The sequence below is a fragment of the Indicator indicator genome, chromosome 8 (assembly GCF_027791375.1).
Source record: "Indicator indicator isolate 239-I01 chromosome 8, UM_Iind_1.1, whole genome shotgun sequence".
Taxonomy (NCBI): Eukaryota; Metazoa; Chordata; class Aves; order Piciformes; family Indicatoridae; genus Indicator; species Indicator indicator.
This window is the reverse complement of record NC_072017.1, coordinates 1,532,329-1,553,955: the sequence shown is the minus strand read 5'-3', so window position 1 is coordinate 1,553,955 and position 21,627 is coordinate 1,532,329. Positions and strand designations below refer to the sequence as shown.

The window sequence follows — 21,627 nt, the reverse complement described above, 5'->3', positions numbered from 1 at the left end:
CTTTCTGTGTTTTTCCAGTTTCTTGGAATCTCCCCAGCTCCTGCACCTGCTCTCACCTGCTGGGAGTTTCTGTGATCACAGGAGCTCTCTCTTGAGGTTACAAATGCTCCTTGGCCAAAGCATTCCTCTCTGCAGCTGTCTTTCAGCAGCCACGTGCTATTGGTAGCATCTAATTGGGGTCTCACCCAGTTGAGCCTTTTAACCCACAGCCCTATAGCAGCAGCACAGCAGAGCAGCTGGCAAGGGGCAGATGGGAAGAGAAGGTTAAATGAAGCTTTGTAAGAAAGCTGCATCATTAAGTGGCTGGCTGGCATCTCTACTTTCTGTCAGTCTAACAGCTTAATAATAAACCTGCTTTCCCCATAGCCAATAGTTCTAACAGCACTGTTAAAGCTCTCCCAGGTTTCTTCTTTTTTTTTTTTTTTTAGTGCTAAAATATTCTGGTACTTGGTTAAAAAAAAATTAAAATAATGATTTAAGCTCTCTTCCATAAAGCAAAAATCCTGACAGCACAGCCCTCTAGTCAGTGCAGCTTCATTCAGGAGCAGGTGGGGTGGCACGTCAGGGGCAGCAGAGCAAGGCAGGACCTCTGCAGAGCTTTACAGAAGCAGGTTTCTGACAATTCTTGCAGCCCAGAGAGTGGCAGAAACCCCTTTGGAGGAGAAGCCTCCCTTGCTAAGTTTGGTATTGGCACCTGTTCCTTGCTCCAGGTTGCTGGAGGCTTCTTGCAGCAGAAAGCAACCCGATTCTCTTTGGTACTGTGTTTCTCACCACTTTCCTTCCTCACCTGCTGCTGTGCTTTTTGGTGCCAAGCTCCTGCTCTGTAAGTGGGGCCCAGCAAAGCTCTGAGGGCAGGACACATGGGGAGGCAAAGGCCAGCCTCAAAACCTCAACTGGCTAACCAGGCACCACCTTCCTTGGGTTTGGTTCATCCAGCAATAAAATCAAACTGCTTCAGAGCACAAGAGTCCATCACCATGGGGATACATTCATTCAGCATCTCCTCACTGTTCAAGATTAATCCAGCTTTCTCTCCCTAGTACTAGAGTTGAACTGGTTTGTACTGGGTTTGTTTGTAAGGATCAGACTGATCAGCATTTACTCATTTTCCTCTTTAGTTCTGTTTACCACAAACTAGTACCATAAAAACCTACTCCACATTTACTCCTAACAATACATCCTAGCTGTTGGAACTTTTTATTTTCTTTATAAAGTGAAGTTGCCTTCTGAAGTCTTAGTTCAGTGATCTCTCTTAAATCAATAGCCTGGTAGTGTTCCATGCAATCATGATCTCCCCTAAAATACACTTTAAAAATGCTATGAAAACGATTTAAGACAAAAGAAAACCCCAAACCCAATAACCCACCCCCCCAAGCTTAAGAGTCCTCCTCCCTCCTGCAAGAGCAGTTCTTAGGCTTTTAGATTTCTTTTTATTTTTCGATCTAAGAGGTTTTTACCTTCAAGGTCTGGCATTTTAGAGACTCCTCTGTTTCTGGCTAGTGTTTGAGGGGGAGCACCACTCCAAAATGCTCATGGCCTCAGCTCAGATCACTAAAAGCAACACAAGACAGAAAAGATTTCTGAAGGAGCTACACAGGTTTAGCTGACAATGGACTAAGACTTCAAAATTGGAAATGGTTACAGATTCAAGACATCATAATTCAAGATGTTCAACATTATCACCTGAATTAAAATCAAGGCACTATGGGTTTGGTTTTGTGTTGTTGTTGTTAAAATGACCCTGAATTAGTTCTGACTAATTCTTTTTTTGAAGGAGAATAAAAAGATTCCAACACCTTTTAAACAATTACAATTCTCACCACAGAGAAAGTGGTTTAAAAAGTGCCCAAAAGGTTATTTAAATGTAAATAGATTCTTTTTTCTTCCTTTTTTTTTTTTGTGCAAATTACTCCTAGAACTGAAACATTCTTGAAAATTAATGTTTTTTTTGTTAGGTTTTTTGTTTTTTTTTTGGTTTTTTTTTTTTTAATACCATTTACATAAATACTTCTGACTATGAACTATATCAAAAGATAGCTTTGGGGGAATAAAATTCCGAACCATCCAAGAGAAAGCAGTGCAAAATTTCTTATTACTTTGTTTTTTTTCTTTCAACTAAAATGAATTCATTCTGAATGATGGATGATGATGATGATGATAAATCTGAACCCTTGATACAGGATCAAACAGCTTCAAGCAATAATTTAAACCTGGAGAAGTTCAAACTGACTTTGGACACCACGATAAACCTCATCGGACAAACCCTGACGGCACAGACAAAAGAAAAAGCACAAAGGAGAGGACTTGTGCCCAGCTGAGGGTGACAATAATGATGCAATCTTGATGTAAACAAACAAACAAAAGGGGTAGAAACAGAGGAAAAAGAACATCAGTCTGAGCATGGTGTGAGAATTTAGGGGAAACAAGAGGCAAACCTACAAAGAACAGATTTAACATCGGGAGCTTTTTCATGCATCATATAAAATATTTTGCTCTTTCTCCTCTCTCTCTTTTTGTTGTTTTCTGCAGACATATACACAATATTTTACAGCATCTGTACAACAGAGAACTGGATTTCACACAACATTTTCAAAATATTTACTGTCCCAGAATCATCTGAAAGGAAAAAAAAAAACAACCAAAAAATTAGATTTTTTTTTTGGACTATATTCCTGGCTATTTCTTTTCCCCTGCTAATTCAAACAATTGCTCTGTGTCCATTTAATTTTAACACTTTGAAAATGTAGAGGATTGATAAAAATCCCAAATATTTTCAGCATCCCTTCTCATTTCAGTCACATTTTGAGTTTTGGGTGTTTTTTTTTTTTAACCTGGACAGGAAAAAAAATAAAACTAACAGGTGGCAGCAAATCCTTTAGAACACAGAAAATGGGGCACCTCTCAAGGTTGGCTCTGTCCCCATTGTCACCTTGTGGCTTTTCTTAACACATCCCAGAAGTTAGAAGCAGATCTCAACACTGTGGGGTTAGAAAGCCTTGGTACTGCTTTCTCTTGTAGCCTCAGTGCAACTGGTAGTGAGTGGAGCAGCCCTCTCCTGGTAGTTTGCTTCACAGAGAGGCAGAGCCCCAGGCTATTGTGGCTGGACTTTGGAAGGATCACTCATCTTGTCAGTTCTGTGTCGGGAAAGTTGCTGCTGCTGCTGAGACTGGTGCTGCTGAGACTGGTGCTGCTGAGACTGGTGCTGCTGAGACTGGTGCTGCTGAGACTGGTGCTGCTGGTGGTGGGACTGAGTAAAAGTGCTTTGTTGTAGTGGGAAAGCAGCAGAGAGGATGAGCTGAGCTGACTGATTTCCATGAAGTAACCTGGAGGTCTAAAACATGGGAACAGAAAAAGGTCATAGAATGATAGAATGGTCTGGGTTGGAAAGGACCTCCAGAGGTCATCCAGTCCAACCCCTCTGCAGCCAGCAGGGACATCCTGCACTAGATCAGGTCACTCAGAGCCCTGTCGAGCCTCACCTTGAATATCTCCAGGGATGGGGCCTCAAGTACCTCCCTGGGCAACCTGTTTCAGTGTTCCACCACCCCCATAGCAAAGAACCTGTTCCTAACATCCAACCAAATCCACTCTTCCCCAATTTCAAACCCTTGCCCCTCACCCCATCACTACAGCCCCCTCTAAACAGCCCCTCATCATCTTCCTGCTGCACTGGGAAACACAGCCCTAGGTGCTTCTGAGCTTTTCATGAGGGTTCAATCCCAACAAACAACTGATTGGGTCACTTGAGCTATGCAAACAATGCAGAGATCAGTTCATACTACTGAATTAGAGCATCTGACCAATTACTAAAGCAGCTGTAACTGGCCCTCATCATTTCCTGTGATAATAAGTAGGACCCCATGGCGATGTGTCTCCATTGCAAGCCACAAGAGCACAGCAGGGCTTAAGGAACCTGTTTGAACAAGTGCAGGTGGCTGTCACTGCACCCAGTGAAAAGCAGTGCACGACCTCGCACAGGTCACAGCCATCCCCCACAGCCAAACTGCCACATCTGCAGCCCCTTTGAAGGAGATTTACTGCTACTGGAGTTACTACTCAGCATTAGTATCAATCTTAGAACCAAATGATGATGGTTGCTGAAGGAAAGCCACCAAGGATGGGTGCAAATGCACCTGGACAATTCAGTCCTTCAGCATCCTGCAGCAGAAAGTAAACCACAGTGACTGCTGCACCTACAGCATCAGACTATCAGACACCTCAGCCACCAGAGGCAGGAAAAGGACTTCCCTCTCTTTTTAACAAGCCTTTCATAGAATATATCTGGCTGGAAGAGACCTTCCAAGATCATCCAGTGCAACCTTCAACCTAGCACTGAGGGGTCAGCACTAAACCATGCCCCTACTTTGATGCTTCACATCAAATTCTAACACTTTAAGAGCACTAAGCTTTTGCCTAGAGAGCAATTCTAGGACAGGAACAGACCTTTGGAGGTGTCAAGCTTTCACGAATCTTCTGGTTGACCAGAATGAAGTACAAATTGTACAAACTTTGACATTCAGAAACAGACACAGCTCTTAGCACCCTGCTGAACATCTCTGCTATTACTGATCTAACACATCCAAATCTGTGCTCTGCTGTGATTCAGTTCCAGAGGCTCCCAGTAGAGGAGTGAGTGCTGAAATTCCAGTCACCTGCAGCTCTCTTTTTGCAGCTCAGACAGCCTCTGCCACCTGCTGCACGACTGAAATTGCCTTTTGTTTTTAATGTTTTTTTTCAAAAAGTCAATATTTTCTGTCAGGGAGCAGTGAAAGAAATTTTTTCTCAGCCCTAAAGAGATCCGCAACCATTCCTTGTGCATATAAATGTAGGTCAAGCCTCTGAGTAGTTCCTGCATCTCTGTCTGTTCCTCCTACACACAGCATCCCCAAACCAGTGCGCAAAGAGGAGGCCACATGTAGTAAGAAATACTTGCAAAACCAGGATTTTTAATTATGGATACTCTTAAAGTGTTATAACAACAACAAAAAAATAAATTGTCATTCCTAGAGTAGCTGAAGAATGTGTTCAGAATGTGTACGAACTACCTGCAGCCAGGTGGACTTTATCTGTCTTTGGGAGTAAGCTATTTCAGAGGCCAAATGAAGATTTTTTTTTTTCACCCACGACTTCTTGAAGGCACTTTCTGGTGTCCCTACCTACCACCACCATCTCCCTCACCAACATGACCTGCTGGGTGAGCTACGTGCCACTAATTACTTGGAATCAACAAATGGCAACGGATTTCTCCATCAATTCTTTCTACCTTCTGCCTCTTTTCTGAGATTTCCTATCTGTAACCCCTGCTGTTTTCACCTTCCTTCTCTTGTGACCCACTCTCTCCTCTTTCTCCACCAAACCAAGAGTCTTCTCTACTCCCTCCTTACAAGGTCACTTGCTGCCCATCCTGCCCTGCAGCCTGGACAGATGTTCAAGCCTCATGTTACAGGGACATGGCTGGCTTTGGGCTGTATGGTGCTCTCCAGACCAACCAGTTCTGTTTGAAGGCCAAGAAAACCCCAGCTGTTCAAAAGCAAAACAGCTGCTTCTCCAGCCCATGCTCAGTCCAATTCAAAGGGAGGAACACACAAAATGGGACAAACCATGAAGTGGAACTGCAGGAAAGTCTGTACCTCTCCTTCAAGGAGCAAGACTTCAGAGAATGGATACAGAACAAACTTATCTCAGGCCTCAGACTTGTTCCTAAGTTACTATTTGAAGCTCTCTGTTTTCAGATAAAGCACCTCCAGGGTAAGTTAGCAATGTCCCAAACACCTGGACTTCAAAACCGTGTAGAGAATGCTGCATTACCTGTAGGAACTGCTGGGGGTGCTGGGTCAGCTGTGGCTGAGCTGGTTGCTGAACTGTGGTGAGCTGCTGCTGATGGTCTTGCTGACTTTGCTGCTGCTGCTGTGTTATTGACAAAGTCTGTGGCTGCTGCTGTTGGGCAGCAAACGTGGGATAAGCTGTCACCACCTGTCCCATGAACATGGTACTGGGCACCATCACTGCTCCACATGCCACTGGGGCTGTCACCAGTTTGGTTACAAGCTGCTGACCTTGAGAAAATCTGCCAATAGAAAAAGACATTTGGAGTCACTTTAGGGGAATAACAAAATCCTCAATCAGCTGCACCTGAGAAATGCAGATTTTCAGGCTCATCCTTTGCCTTAACCGGATGGGTTTTGACAAGCCTGTGGGACAGGTTCTTTAGGGCACAGTTTAGTTTAACAGCTGTGCCCACAGCCAGTTCAAATAATCAATCACACCATTTTGGAGTGCTGCTTTAGTTCCTTTTGTGCTTAATGCTGCTGTGTAAGCAGGCCAGCAGAGTGAGCCATCTGAACATTGGCCTGGGCAGATTTACCTGATTTGTCTGTCCTGTGTGAAAGTGGTCACTGCAGCAGTGCTCTGGTTATTGTTCTGTGGTAAGCTAGAAGGAACCTGGACCACGTTTCCTGTTGCTGGCTGGGAGATCACCATAGTGTTATACAGAGGTGCTGAGACTGTGTTCTGTGACTGAGAGGCAAGAGAAGACTGCTGACTGTGTCCACTCAGCACATTTTGTTGATTATGCTGGAAAGAGAAAAAGAGTTTATGAGATGATATTTTGAAAAGTCACCAGGTGCTACAGCTCTCCTCCTCACTGGCACCACTCTCTGCTGCCAGCATTTTCCTGTTACAAATGAGTTTTTAATCTGAAGTACAGAGGGATTTCTAATGACAGATTTTGGAGGTGGGAGGAATTGGGGAGGAGTAACACCAGGCACCAGCACTGGCTAGGGGTTGTCCTGCTGGAAGGCAGCTCTATGGAAAAAGGCCTTGGAGTCCTGGTGGACAGCAAGTTCTCCATGGGACAGCAATGTGCCCTTGTGCACAGAAGGGTTAATGGCATCCTGGGTGCATAAAAAAAAGGCTGTCCAGGAGGACTAGGGAAGTTCTCCTGCCCCTCTACTCTGCCCTCCTGAGACCACACCTGCAATACTGTGGCCAGTTTTGGGACTCCCCAACCCAAGAGAGAGAGAGACCTGCTGGAAAGTCCAACAGAGAGCTACAAGGATGACTGAGGGACTAGAACATCTCTGCTATGAAGAGAGACTGAGAGCCCTGGGGCTGTTCAGTCCGGAGAGAAGGCTGAGAGGGGATCTGATCAGTGACTATCAATAGCTGAGGGGTGGATGTCAGGATGAAGGTGCCAGGCTTTTTTTGGTGGTGCCAGTGATAGGACAAGGAGCAAAGGGTGCAAGCTGGAACACAGGAGGTTCTACCTCAATATGAGGAGACACTTCTGTATGGTGAGGGTGTCGGAGCTCTGGAGCAGGCTGCCCAGGGGGGTTGTGGAGTCTCCTTCTCTGGTGACTTTCCAACCCCACCTGGATGTGTTCCTGTGCAGACTACCCTGGGTGACCCCGCTCTGGCAGAAAGGTTGGACTGGATGATCTCTGGATGTCCCTTCCAACCCCTAACATCCTGTGACTCTGTGTGACTAGCCCTCAGATATCTGAAAATCTCTCTATTAACCTCTTCTCCTGCTCAGGTTATTTTTTCTTTTCAGCTACTTGCACTGTTTGCTCCAGGTGTTACTTTCCACTCCTTTAGCATCTCTACAGTAGGCTAAGACTGAAATGTGCACATCATGCCAACCAATTTATTACTTGAAAGCTTGGAACTAGCTTACTGCTGAGACAGTAACACTGTCCACCACTAGTCTGCCTCTTCACAAATCACAAAAAACAAAGTATGAAATTTGGATAAGGTACAGAGGATGATCTCTGGAGGTCCCTTCCAGCCTCAAGCATTCTGTGATTCTGTGACCACAGAGACTGAAGGTATAGGGAACCTTCACACACCAAATGGCCTAACCCACTAGAAACTGAAAAGACCTCTGTAGAGATACATGTGACAGAAGACTTTGAACTCATGTATGACTGAGAAGATAGAAGTGAATAGCTGCTGAATGTGTTTCCCAGCATATAAAGTGGGTGGGAAGTTTAAAAAACAAACATAGTGATGTTTTTCTACACCCCTGGAAGATCATGAGATCCTCCAGGGCAAGAAGAAACAGCCTCAGGTTGCACCAGGTGAGGTTTAGGTTGAAGATTAGAAGAAACTTGTTCCGTGAAAGGGCTCTCAAACATTGGCACAGGCTGCCCAGGGAGGTGGTTGAATCTCCATCCCTGGAGGTGTTTAGAAGACGCAGAGATGTGGTGCTGAGGGATATGGCTTAGCACCAGCCTTGGTAGAGCTGGAGAATGGTTGGAATCCATGATCTCAAATGTCTTTCCCAACCAAAACGATTCTAAGATCCTGTGAACATATCTGACAGGAAGCAAAGCTGCAGAACTCACTAGGAGGCACTGTGGATTTCAGAAGCTGGGGAGGGACATGTCAGGGAAGCCACTGTTGTGTTTCAGCTCTAGTTTTGAGCATTATCTTCTGTCTGGCAAAACCCAGTGTGCTGGGGCACACCCATCCTGGATGGGGCTGAGAAGAACCCAGCCCCAGGTGGACAAAAGAAATTTAACCTGGGGAGGGCTTGGCCCCTCCCCTGCTGGGAGAAGGTGGTCCCCTGACTCAGAGGTGGTCTATTCCACTTCCCCTTCCTGTCCAGCAAGCCTATAAAAGGGGCAGATATCTTGCTGCTCTTGCCCTTTTTTCCTGCCTCGTCTGCTCGAGAGGATTTTCTGCTGCTGTTGCTGTCTCCTGCACCGGACCACATGGCTGGGGCCCTTTCTCTCTCTCAACTGAATCCACCGACACCCAGGGGAACACAAGGCCATCCAGGCTTGGTTTTGTATATTTTTTTTTCCACTTACCCTCATCCCTCACCTCTGTGGAACGCCCCCCCCCCGTTACCGATATATATATATATATATATATAAATTTTTTTTTTCTTTTCCCTTTTGTGAAAAAAGAAAAAAATTTACTCCTCCTACTTCCAAACCGACTTCAGAATATTTCTTTCACGAGTTTTTTTTTTTTTTCTTCTTCTCTCTCTCTCTCCACCCTGCCGAGGAAAAAGGGAGAGGGGCAGGGGGAGGAATTTATATCTATTATCATTTGAGCTCCTAAACTCAAAGCTCAAACTACCACAATATTTCTTTTGGCGCTTCCAACGTGAGGCTTGGGAAATAATATTTTTTCTTTTGCTTGACAATAACACCTGATTGGGAAAGAAGGGTTTGGAAGTAGAGATGGTAATTTTACAGATTCTTATGGTTCAAGTTTTTGGATGGGCTGTTGGCTGGATCTTTTGGACGCATGTGTATAAACTACTGACTTACCATGTGCTTTGGTTAATTATAGAGATGCTGCTTGACTGGATAAAAACTCTGCCAATGCAGTTTTGCATGTACCTTTTGAATTCCATCAATCCTACTAGCGGTGGGCACTTCTCAAACTTTTCTGACATAAGGAGTTTCTCTGAAACCCATTATGAAACTAAACGTGTGGATAAAAATATTGCTGAAGGAGAATGGGACTATGTAAAAATATGCTCTGTAGGTTTAAATGTAATCTTGATAATCATACTGGCTCTGGCCATGTGGGGAAGGGGGTGCACCAACCCATTAAGAGCTATCTGTGGACTGACAATCGGTTTAGGGAATTCTTTTGTAAGCCTTAATGGCCCAAAGGCAGAGAGCTGTAAGCACTGCAGGCACTGTGATAATGTTTATGAAAACAGGAGGGAGGGGTCTGGCTGCTGTGAATGCTGTCCAGCCCGATGGAGGCTGGCCAAACCTGAGGCCCAGCCCCGCGGGTTTGACCCCCCACCAACAGCTTCACACATAACCCCTGATGCTCCTCCACCTGTAGTTTCCCTAGCACTGGTTACCACACGCAGGAAAAAGATGCAAAAATCAGCTCCAAATACAGATGGTGAAGAAGGCACCTCAGCAGGACCCAGCACATCTCAGAACCTACCAGCAGATGGAGAGGACTCAGATCAGGAGATCATAACCATCACATCTCTGCCCAGAAAAGAATTAAGGCAAACTCGTCTGGACTACGCACGGAGAGAGGGCGAGACAATACTAAACTGGACCCTAAAATGTTGGGATGAGGGTGCAGAAACTGTAGATCTAGATAAGAGGGAGGCGAAGCTTCTAGGCTCCCTGTCTCGTGATGCCGGTCTGGATAAAGAATTAGCAAAACTCGATGGAACACACACTCTCTGGGCCCAGATTACTAATGCTATAAAGTGCAGGTACCCTACCAGAGAGGATTTGCCTTGGGCCCCAATTAAATGGACGGCTATGGAACAGGGCATTCGGTACCTGAGACAGATGGCTGTGCTGGAGATCATCTATGGAAATGGCCAGCTCCCCTTGGACCCAGATCAGGTGTCCATGAAACAGTCCTTAGTAAAGAAACTCACCCAGGGTGCCCCTCAAAGATATGCACACACACTAGGAGGGATGCTTCTAACTGGGCAGGATGGAAGTCCTAAAACTGTGGGTGAGTTTGCTAGTGACCTGAGGGAATATGAGGACAGTGTCAGTCACAGGCCCGTAATCTCAGCCATAGAGGCTATGACTAAAGACATCATCAAAGAGATTAAGGCCTCCAAACCTGAACTGAAAGAAGGGGATGACACCTCTTCTCCCCCTTCACCTTCTCCATCAGAATGGATCCATGTTTCAGCCATCAGGAATAAACGTCATTCTCCTCCCCCTAGGAGATCACCCCAAGCTAATCAGGGGATGTCAAGGGTGGCTCTGTGGAGAGCTCTCTGTGACCATGGGGAAAACATGAACCACTGGGATGGCCAACCCACCTCTGCACTCTGCGCCAGAGTACGGGAACTGCAAGGTGGCCCCAATGGGAATAACTCGCCCAGGAGAAGGGCAGCCCCAGTTTCCCAGGGTGGTTCCTCCCGTTCAAGAGACCCTTCTCCCAGTAACACAGGGCCCTGTGACAAATGTGGGCATCGCCGCCAGCATTAGAGGTGCCCTGCCTCCAGCCAGGCGGAGGTCAGGGACAACAGAGTGTACTGGGATGTGTTTGTGAAATGGCCTGGCACTTCAGAAGCCCTGAAGTACCGAGCTCTGGTGGACACAGGGGCCCAATGCACCCTAATACCATCAAGCTACAGAGGGACTGAGCCCATAACCATTCAAGGGGTCACAGGGGGCTCACAAGATCTGACTGTACTGCAGGCTGAGATAAGCCTGACTGGGAATGAGTGGGGAAAACACACCATAGTGACTGGTCCAGATGCACCTTGCATTCTTGGCATTGACTTTCTGCAGGAGGGATGTTTTAAGGACTCTAAGGGGCACAAGTGGGCATTTGGGGTAGCAGCTGTAGGGACTGCAGACAGGGAACAGCTGTCTGCCATGCCTGAGCTGTCAGATGACTCCTCTGTAATTGGCAGCCATAAGGTGCAGGATTTGAAGTTACCAATTGCTTCTCGCATAGTGCATCGCAGGCAATACAGGACCAACCGAGACTCTCTGCACCCCATACATCAACTGATTCGACGACTGGAGAGCCAGAAGGTAATCAGCAAAGCTCATTCACCTTTCAACAGCCCAATATGGCCAGTGGGGAAGGCAAACGGGGAATGGAGATTGACTGTGGACTACCGTGGCCTGAATGAAGTGACTCCTCCGATGAGTGCTGCTGTGCCAGACATGTTGGAGCTCCAGTACGAACTGGAATCGAAGGGGGCCAAGTGGTATGCCACAATAGACATTGCTAATGCTTTCTTCTCCATTCCCATTGCAGAAGAATGTAGGCCACAGTTTGCTTTCACCTGGAGAGGTGTCCAATATCAATGGAATCGTCTCCCCCAGGGGTGGAAACACAGTTTCCATCTGCCATGAAGTGATCCAAACTGCACTGGAGAAGGGTGGAACCCCTGAGCACCTGCAGTTCATTGATGACATCATTGGATGGGGTGAGACAGCAGAGGGAGGTGTATGAGAAGGGTAAGAGGATAATCGATATCCCGTTGGAGGCTGGCTTTGCCATAAAGAGAAGCAAGGTAAAAGGGCCTGCCAGAGAGATCCAGTTTCTGGGAGTTCGATGGCAAGATGGCCGTCGCCACATCCCTCAGGATGTGGTGAATAAGGTAGCCACTATGGTGCAACCCACTAGTAAGAAAGAGACACAATCCTTCTTGGGGCTTGTGGGCTTCTGGAAAATGCACATTCCCGGGTATGGTCAAATAGTGAAACCCCTCTTCCATGTAACACGGAAGAAAAATAGTTTTGTGTGGGGATCTGAGCAACAGGTAGCATTTGACCAGATAAAACGAGAAGTGGCCCATGCTATGGCTCTGGGACCTGTTCGAACTGGGCCAGAGATCAAGAATGTGCTGTATACTGTGGCTGGTGAGAGTGGTCCTACATGGAGTTTGTGGCAGAAAGCTCCTGGTGAGACAAGGGGCAGGCCCCTAGGTTTCTGGAGTAAGGGGTACAAAGGTTCTGAGGCCAACTACACTGCAACAGAAAAGGAGATCCTAGCTGCCTATGAGGGAGTCCGAGCTGCTTCTGAGGTAATTGGGACCGAGTCACCACTCCTTTTAGCTCCAAGGCTTCCAGTCCTGACTTGGATGTTTAAAGGGAGGGGCTCAACCCCACATCATGCCACAGATGCCACCTGGAGTAAATGGATGGCCCTGATAACTCAGCGAGCTCCAATGGGGAACTTTGAACGCCCTGGCATAGTAGAAGTGATCACCAACTGGCCAGAGGGTGCTGACTTTGGGATGCCACCAGAGAAGACAGTGACCCGTGCTGAGGAAGCTCCCCCATATAATGACCTCCCTGATAATGAAAAGGGCTATGCTCTATTCACAGATGGATCTTGCCATCTTGTAGGGAGCAAGCGGAGATGGAAGGCAGCTGTCTGGAGCCCAACAAGGCAAGTGGCAGAAGCAAGGGACGGAGAAGGCGAATCCAGTCAGTATGCAGAGGTAAAAGCTGTCCAGCTGGCCCTGGATATAGCAAAACGGGAGAACTGGCCGGTGCTTTACCTATATACTGACTCCTGGATGGTGGCAAATGCCTTATGGGGGTGGCTGAAGGAATGGAAGAAGAACGGATGGCAGAGGAAAGGAAAGGCTGTCTGGGCCGCAGACCTGTGGCAAGACATTGCTGCCCGTCTGGACAAGCTGCCAATAAAGGTACGGCACATTGATGCACACATTCCCAAAAGCAGAGCCACTGAGGAACACCAGCACAACCACCAAGCAGATCTGGCTGCTAAAATCTCCCAGATAGACTTGGACTGGGAACACAAGGGTGAGCTATTCCTAGCTCGCTGGGCCCATGACACTTTAGGTCACCAAGGGAGAGATGCCACATACTGGTGGGCTCGGGACAGGTCAGTGGACATATCCATGGAAGCAATCTCCCAGGTTACTCATGAGTATGACATCTGTGCTGCCATAAAGCAGGCTAAGCGCATGAAGCCTTTATGGTATGGGGGGAGATGGTCAAAGTATGAGTACGGAGAGGCCTGGCAGATCGACTACATCACCCTTCCTCGATCTCACAGTGGCAAGCAGTACGTACTGACCATGGTGGAGGCAAGTACAGGGTGGCTGGAAACCTACCCAGTACTTCATGCCACTGCCCGCAACACCATCCTGGGCCTGGAGAGACACGTCCTGTGGAGACACGGCACCCCAGAGAGGATCGAGTCGGACAATGGAACCCACTTCAAGAACCATCTCACAAGGGACTGGGCAAAGGAACATGGGATTGAATGGATTTACCATATCCCATACCATGCACCAACTGCAGGGAAGGTTGAACGCTACAATGGCTTGTTGAAGACCACCCTAAAAGCCATGGGGGGTGGAACCTTTAGGAACTGGGAAAGGCACCTAGCTCAGGCCACTTGGTTAGTCAATAGCAGAGGGTCTGCAAACCGAGCTGGTCCTGCCCAGTCCAACCTGCTGCAAACAGTGGATGGAGATGGAGTTCCTGTAATCAATGAGAAAAACCTACTAGGAAAATCAGTATGGGTTTTCCCTGCTGTTGGTGGGGGCAAACCAACCCGAGGGGTGGTCTCTGCTGAGGGGCCTGGTCACACATACTGGGTCACGCTAGAGACTGGGGATATTCAGTGTGTGCCACAACGAAATGTGACGTTGGCTGAAAAGGTATAGCCTCTGAAGGTAACACCAATTAATATAATGTAATCACTGTATAATAGTTATAAGTCGTTGTAAGTTTTCTCTCCTAGTTTGATAACAACCTGGTGTCCAGGATCCAGCATGAACACACCGCACACAAGCATCAGCTCAAAAGGACTTCTGCATCATCTCGCCTACACCTGCTCCTGCTTCCCATACAGCAATAGACTGTTCCTGACTCCCCTTCAGAGGTGAAAATGGTTTCCTGTTCTCTCTTATTCTTCTCCACGTTCCTGCCCAGCTCAAGCACCACCTGCATCAACTGGCACCAGAGAGAGGGACTGCCCTGAGAGAGAGAGACACAGCCGGGATAGAGAGAGACTGCCCTGAGAGAGAGAGACACAGCCGGGATAAAGAGAGACTGCCCTGAGAGAGAGACAGACAGCCGGGATAGAGAGAGACTGCCCTGAGAGAGAGAGAGACAGCCGGGATAAAGAGAGAGACTGCCCTGAGAGAGAGAGACACAGCCGGGATAAAGAGAGACTGCCCTGAGAGAGAGAGACACAGCCGGGATAAAGAGAGACTGCCCTGAGAGAGAGAGACACAGCCGGGATAAAGAGAGACTGCCCTGAGAGAGAGAGACACAGCCGGGATAAAGAGAGACTGCCCTGAGAGAGAGAGACACAGCCGGGATAAAGAGAGACTGCCCTGAGAGAGAGACAGACAGCCGGGATAAAGAGAGACTGCCCTGAGAGAGAGACAGACAGCCGGGATAGAGAGAGACTGCCCTGAGAGAGAGAGAGACAGCCGGGATAAAGAGAGACTGCCCTGAGAGAGAGAGACACAGCCGGGATAGAGAGAGACTGCCCTGAGAGAGAGAGACACAGCCGGGATAAAGAGAGACTGCCCTGAGAGAGAGACAGACAGCCGGGATAGAGAGAGACTGCCCTGAGAGAGACACAGCCGGGATAAAGAGGGACTGCCCTGAGAGAGAGACAGACAGCCGGGATAGAGAGAGACTGCCCTGAGAGAGAGAGACACAGCCGGGATAAAGAGAGACTGCCCTGAGAGAGAGACACAGCTGGGATAGAGAGAGAGACTGCCCTGAGAGAGAGACACACAGCCGGGATAAAGAGAGACTGCCCTGAGAGAGAGAGAGACAGCCGGGATAAAGAGGGACTGCCCTGAGAGAGAGAGACACAGCCGGGATAGAGAGAGACTGCCCTGAGAGAGAGAGAGACAGCCGGGATAGAGAGAGACTGCCCTGAGAGAGAGACACAGCCGGGATAGAGAGAGACTGCCCTGAGAGAGAGAGACACAGCCGGGATAGAGAGAGACTGCCCTGAGAGAGAGAGAGACAGCCGGGATAAAGAGGGACTGCCCTGAGAGAGAGACAGACAGCCGGGATAGAGAGAGACTGCCCTGAGAGAGAGAGACACAGCCGGGATAGAGAGAGACTGCCCTGAGAGAGAGAGACACAGCAGGGATAGAGAGAGACTGCCCTGAGAGAGAGAGACACAGCCGGGATAGAGAGAGACTGCCCTGAGAGAGAGAGACACAGCCGGGATAAAGAGAGACTGCCCTGAGAGAGAGACAGACAGCCGGGATAGAGAGAGACTGCCCTGAGAGAGAGACACAGCCAGGATAGAGAGAGACTGCCCTGAGAGAGAGAGACACAGCCGGGATAGAGAGAGACTGCCCTGAGAGAGAGACACACAGCCGGGATAGAGAGAGACTGCCCTGAGAGAGAGAGACACAGCCGGGATAGAGAGAGAGACTGCCCTGAGAGAGAGAGACACAGCCGGGATAGAGAGAGACTGCCCTGAGAGAGAGAGAGACACAGCCGGGATAGAGAGAGACTGCCCTGAGAGAGAGACACACAGCCGGGATAGAGAGAGACTGCCCTGAGAGAGAGACACACAGCCGGGATAAAGAGAGACTGCCCTGAGAGAGAGAGAGACAGCCGGGATAGAGAGAGACTGCCCTGAGAGAGAGACACACAGCCGGGATAGAGAGAGACTGCCCTGAGAGAGAGACACACAGCCGGGATAAAGAGAGAGACTGCCCTGAGAGAGAGACACACAGCCAGGATAAAGAGAGACTGCCCTGAGAGAGAGAGAGACAGCCGGGATAAAGAGAGACTGCCCTGAGAGAGAGAGAGACACAGCCGGGATAGAGAGAGACTGCCCTGAGAGAGAGACACACAGCCGGGATAGAGAGAGACTGCCCTGAGAGAGAGACACACAGCCGGGATAGAGAGAGACTGCCCTGAGAGAGAGACACACAGCCAGGATAAAGAGAGACTGCCCTGAGAGAGAGAGAGACAGCCGGGATAAAGAGAGACTGCCCTGAGAGAGAGAGAGACAGCCGGGATAAAGAGAGACCGCCCTGAGAGAGAGAGACACAGCTGGGATAGAGAGAGACTGCCCTGAGAGAGAGAGAGACACAGCTGGGATAAAGAGGGACTCACAACATGAACTCTAATACCACAACTCATGACTGGATAAAGAAACTGTGACAGGAAAGTGAAAGTGAAATAGAGGGGTGGACTGTGCTGGGGCACACCCATCCTGGATGGGGCTGAGAAGAACCCAGCCCCAGGTGGACAAAAGAAATTTAATCTGGGGAGGGCTTGGCCCCTCCCCTGCTGGGAGAAGGTGGTCCCCTGGCTCAGAGGTGGTCTATTCCACTTTCCCTTCCTGTCCAGCAAGCCTATAAAAGGGGCAGATATCCTGCTGCTCTTGCCCTTTTTTCCCTGCCTCGTCTGCTTGAGAGGACTTCCTGCTGCTGTTGCCGTCTCCTGCACCGGACCACGTGGCTGGGACCCTTTCTCTCTCTCAACTGAATCCACCGACATCCAGGGGAACACAAGGCCATCCAGGCTTGGTTTTGTATATTTTTTTTCCACTTACCCTCATCCCTCATCTCTGTGGAACCCCACCCCCCCCCCCCGTTACTGATAGATAGATATATATATGTATATATAAAAAAGAAAAAAAAATTTTTTTCCTTTCCCTTTTGTGAAAAAAGAAAAAAAATTACTCCTCCTACTTCCAAACCGACTTCAGAATATTTCTTTCACGAATTTTTTCTTTCCCTTTTTCCCTACCCCTTTTTTTCTTTTTTCCTTTCTTCTCTCTATCCACCCCACCGAGAAAAAAGGGAGAGGGGCAGGGGGACGAATTTATATCTATTTGAGCTCCTAAACTCAGAGCTCAAACTACCACACCCAGTAACACAAATCTTACCTGTGTTGCAGTACTCTGCAAAGGCTGCTGCTGTATCATGTGTGGAGTACTTATATGGCCTGTGCCCATCCCACTTTGAGTCTGATTAGTCTGAACAACTTGACCTTGCATGTTTATTGGTGTTAGCTGCTGAACATTTGAAGAATTTCCAGAAGCAAGCTGTACAGAGCCAAAGTTGAGTCCAGAAGCTGACTGCTGCAAGAACATCTTTTAAAAAAATGTAAAAAATCCACAAGTTAGCATTTAAGGAACATTTGTTAATTGGTCAAGACAGAAGCTGAACTTCATTATTTTAAATCAATACAAGATAAAGTTCCATCTGAAGTTACTAGAGGTGCTGTAGCCACTGAGACCCAACTGCCACACAGGGTCAATTCTTCAGAGATTCTACTGTAATTAATAAGCTAAGAATCAGAACCCTGATTTCTAGAGCCCTAATCATTAAGAGTTAATATTTGTTCTTAACAAAGGCAAAAGACTATTTAGAGACTAACTTGTAATGTAGTCTACAACTACCTAAAGAAAATGTATTTGAGATCAGATTTCTATTTGTAGGCTCTCGAGCAGTGAGACTAATTCAAATGAAGAAAACTTCAGAATCAATAGATTCAGGCTTAGCACCAAGGACATCATCTTCCTTGGCCAGCAAGCAATCACAGTGAGCATCCTGAACTTTCCAACATCACTGCAATAAACTGAATTAAGCACAAAACCACTTCAGGCTTTACAAAATGTTAGGCCCAAGGGTAATGAGGCAGGATGTGCCACACTTAGGTATTTCCCCGATCTTCTAGAGACCCGAATAAGGTCCCTCCACAGTGCATGGGGAAAGAGCTGTGAATCTCTCCTTTGGAGGCATCTACAAGGCAGTCTCCTGCTGGCAGGCTTATGGTAGATGTGCTAGTCAACACTGAAAATGGCACATGCCAGAAACTCCTACTCTTCAACAGCATTTAAGCAACACACTCAATACTTCCAGGAAGTATTTTTTTCCCTACTCTTTATTCACAATCCACACTGAAAATATTTGGATTGTTTCCTTAAGCTGCATTTTCATTTTGGCTGGGGTTTTCATTTGCCTTTTTTAAACTAGAAAACTTCAACAGAGTCATTCTTTCATTCCAAAGAATGCTGAAAAGGATCAAATGAGAAAAAACCCATACTGGTTAAAAATACAGAAATCAGGGAGTCAGTTGTTAGACTGAGTAATGCATCCTTTAGCCTTGTCTTTCTGGCTCAGTAACTGCTTCAGTAGACCATGCAAAGTAGAACCACTTCACCAGAAGGGTGTGTTGGAGGACCACAGCCTGGCAATTAGGACAGGTTAAGAAACAAAAGGTGTGAATTTGACACCCTTGAGCTACAAGAGGAAATAAATCTTTATCTTGCACAGCTTGGATTAATATTTCAATAGCTGCAAACTCTGCAAGATGTTAACAACCACTGCATCCTTCTACATTTAGGTGTAGGCACAGGCTAGGCTGGGGCTGCTCAACATGGGAAAGATACCTGGAAGTGTCCCAGTGTATGTTCAGAAGCTGCAGGTGCTATGGATTTTAGGCACACAGCTGATGGAGAGGGAGGATCACCTTGCAGAATTAAGTGCTCAGGTCTCATTTTAGATAAAAGTTTGATCTGCAGGGAATGTAAGAGTGACACCAACTCACCTGGAGTCCTTGACCATGGACAATTTGCAGCTGCTCTTGAATCTTCCGCAGCTCTTCCTGCTGCCGATGAATATTGGCCTCTATCATGCGAGTCCTCTGCTCTAGCTGGTCCTTCAGGTGCTGCATGGCTCCTAACTGAGCTGAAAACTGAAACACAGGCTGTAGTGCAATGAATAAATTAAAAGCTGAGCAAAAATCACGACATTTAACTTAGGCAGTAAATAACCCTCCTCCACAGTAGGCAAGAAAAAAATCAAGTGCCGCTTTTTAAACTGCTTGTAACCATAAGCTGAGGACAAATTCATTAGTGTGAAAATGTCACAGAATTAACATTTAATTGATGCATCAGAGCTGGTGAAATGAAAACAATTAAAAAAAAATTAAACCCACAGCAAAAGCAGCTGAGTGCTGTCCAAATCACCAAGACTCTGTAACAAGCCTTGGTAATTTACATGGTACTGTAGATGGTAAAGCTCCCTGAGGTGAAAAGCCACAATTGTACCAGTTAACAAAAAAAAAAAAAAAAACAAACACTCAGGGCCAAAACATCTGCAGACAACTTGGGAATACTCCCAGTCACAAACTGTTGGAGGCTGGACCCACAGAGGAACTGTTTGTCTCTTCTGTTCTTCCCTAGACATCATGTACGAGGAGAGGTTAGGGGCTGAGCTGTTGAAGAGCAGCTCTAGGGAAAAAGACCTGGGGGACAACAGGATGCCTGTAAGCCAGCAATGTGCCCTTGTGCCCAAGAAGGCCAATGGCATCCTAACGGGGACTAGAAAGGATGTGATGAGTAGGTCAAGAGAGGTTGTCCTCCCCCTCTGCTCTGCCCTGGTGAGGCTGCATCTGGAATACTGTATCCAGCTCTGGGCCCCTCAGTTCAAGAAGGACCTCAGGGAACTGCTTGAGAGAGTCCAGCACAGAGCCACCAATCTGCTGCAGGCAGTGGAACATCTCCCTGTGAGGACAGCTGAGGGAGCTGGGGCTTGGAGCAGAGGAGCCTGAGGGCTGCCCTCATTGCTGGGGATAAAGATGTGCAGGGCTGGAGCCAGGCTCTGCTCAGGGATGGCCAAGCACAGCACAAGGGGCACTGGGGACAAGCTGGAGCAGAGGAGGTGCCAGGGGAACAGAAGGGAAAACTTTGTCCCTGTGAGGGTGGCAGAGCCCTGGAGCAGGCTGCCCAGAGAGGTTGTGGAGTCTCCTTCTCTGGAGCCTTTCCAACCCCACCTGGGTGTTCCTGTGTGACCTGCCCTGGATGACCCTGCTCTGGCAGGGGGTTAGACTGGATGGTCCCTTCCAAGCCCTAATGTTCTGTGATTCTGTGGTCTACTAGGGGCCACAAGTCAGTACAAGTCTTTGATACTTGTATCCTATCTACACAGGGCACATATCCTGGTTTGGCCCTGACACCCTAATTTACAGACTAAGCTAGCCTGTGTTACAAGCATATGTGTAGAAAGCTACCAGCAGAGCTGATGGATTTTTCAATTCATGTCCTAAAATATTTTACCTTAAACTGTATTTCTGCCTGTGCTTCTAATGGTCATGGCTGAAAACTATATCCACACAAACAGCAGGAATTAAAAATTAAGAGTCAAACTGAGGGATGTGTTCATTTCAAGAGAACAACGTTAAAGATGACTCTGGCACCAAAGAAATCAATTTCCAAAAGAGAAACTAACCTTCTCTTCAGAATAAGACTGTTCAAAAAAATAACAAACAATAAATCAACTTAATCCATACCTGGGACATGCCAGACTGGAGCTGTAGAGTTGCAGGCTGAGACATTGCTGGCTGAGCTACTGGTTGTCCAAGAGACTGGGAGCTTAAAGACTAGGATTAAAAAAAAAAAAAAAAACAAAACAAGAAAGGGTTCCGTAAGTGTTAAGAGAATGAACTTCACACTTGACATGAAGTAGTTCTTTACATAAAGTGTCATTTCCAAAATACCATGTGCTAAAAGTAAACATTTCCTGGCATATCTAAACTTAAATATTAGAGAATTAAGAACACAAGAGCTGATGATGATGATGATGTAGAGTATATCTGTAGATGCTTTTTAAACTATATGTTAGTTGTAAAGGTATTAGTTCAACTGGAGCATGAAGCATGACATTCCCTCATGTTCTCAAGATATCGCAAGCTGTATGGAAGTATTCACTACAAGATATGGCTATATATATAAATATTCATTTATAGGAATTCTCTCTAGGGTCACACACAACATTTTGCTGCCTATTTTTTATATGTGTAGCATTGGTTATATTCATCTAGATATCAAAAATGCAGTCACAAAAAGAAGCTGTGGGAGTGAAAGGAGACTCATACAGAATCCTGCAAACCCCAATGCCAAAACACTCCAAAAGTTCTGTGTTTAATTAGTGTATTCCCTTAAAATGTAGCATACTGATGATACACTGCTGACAGTCACATATTTATAGACTCCTAGAATGGCTCAGGCTGGAAGGGACCTCAGAGCTCATCCACTCCAACCTCCCCACCATGCCCAGGGACACCTCTCAACTACACTCAGCTGCTCAAGGTCTCATCCAGCCTGGCCTGAAACACCCCCAGGCAGGAGGCGGCCACAGCCTCCCTGGGCAGCCTGTGCCAGAGTCTCACCACC

The 21,627-nt window shown here is 47.2% G+C and overlaps 1 protein-coding gene across 1 annotated transcript in view; it reads right to left on the bottom strand.

Annotated features, from left to right (window-relative positions):
• Positions 1-3,091: 3,091 nt before the first annotated feature.
• Positions 3,092-21,627, bottom strand: part of CLOCK (clock circadian regulator) — a 44,866-nt gene continuing 26,330 nt past the window's right edge. Inside the window, exons 15-20 of the mRNA XM_054383262.1 lie at positions 20,745-20,834; positions 19,002-19,160; positions 17,335-17,541; positions 6,365-6,573; positions 5,809-6,067; positions 3,092-3,331 (exon numbers count right to left, since the gene is read on the bottom strand). Coding sequence (XP_054239237.1) covers positions 3,092-3,331; positions 5,809-6,067; positions 6,365-6,573; positions 17,335-17,541; positions 19,002-19,160; positions 20,745-20,834 — 1,164 coding nt within the window. The remainder of the gene's footprint in view (positions 3,332-5,808; positions 6,068-6,364; positions 6,574-17,334; positions 17,542-19,001; positions 19,161-20,744; positions 20,835-21,627) is intronic.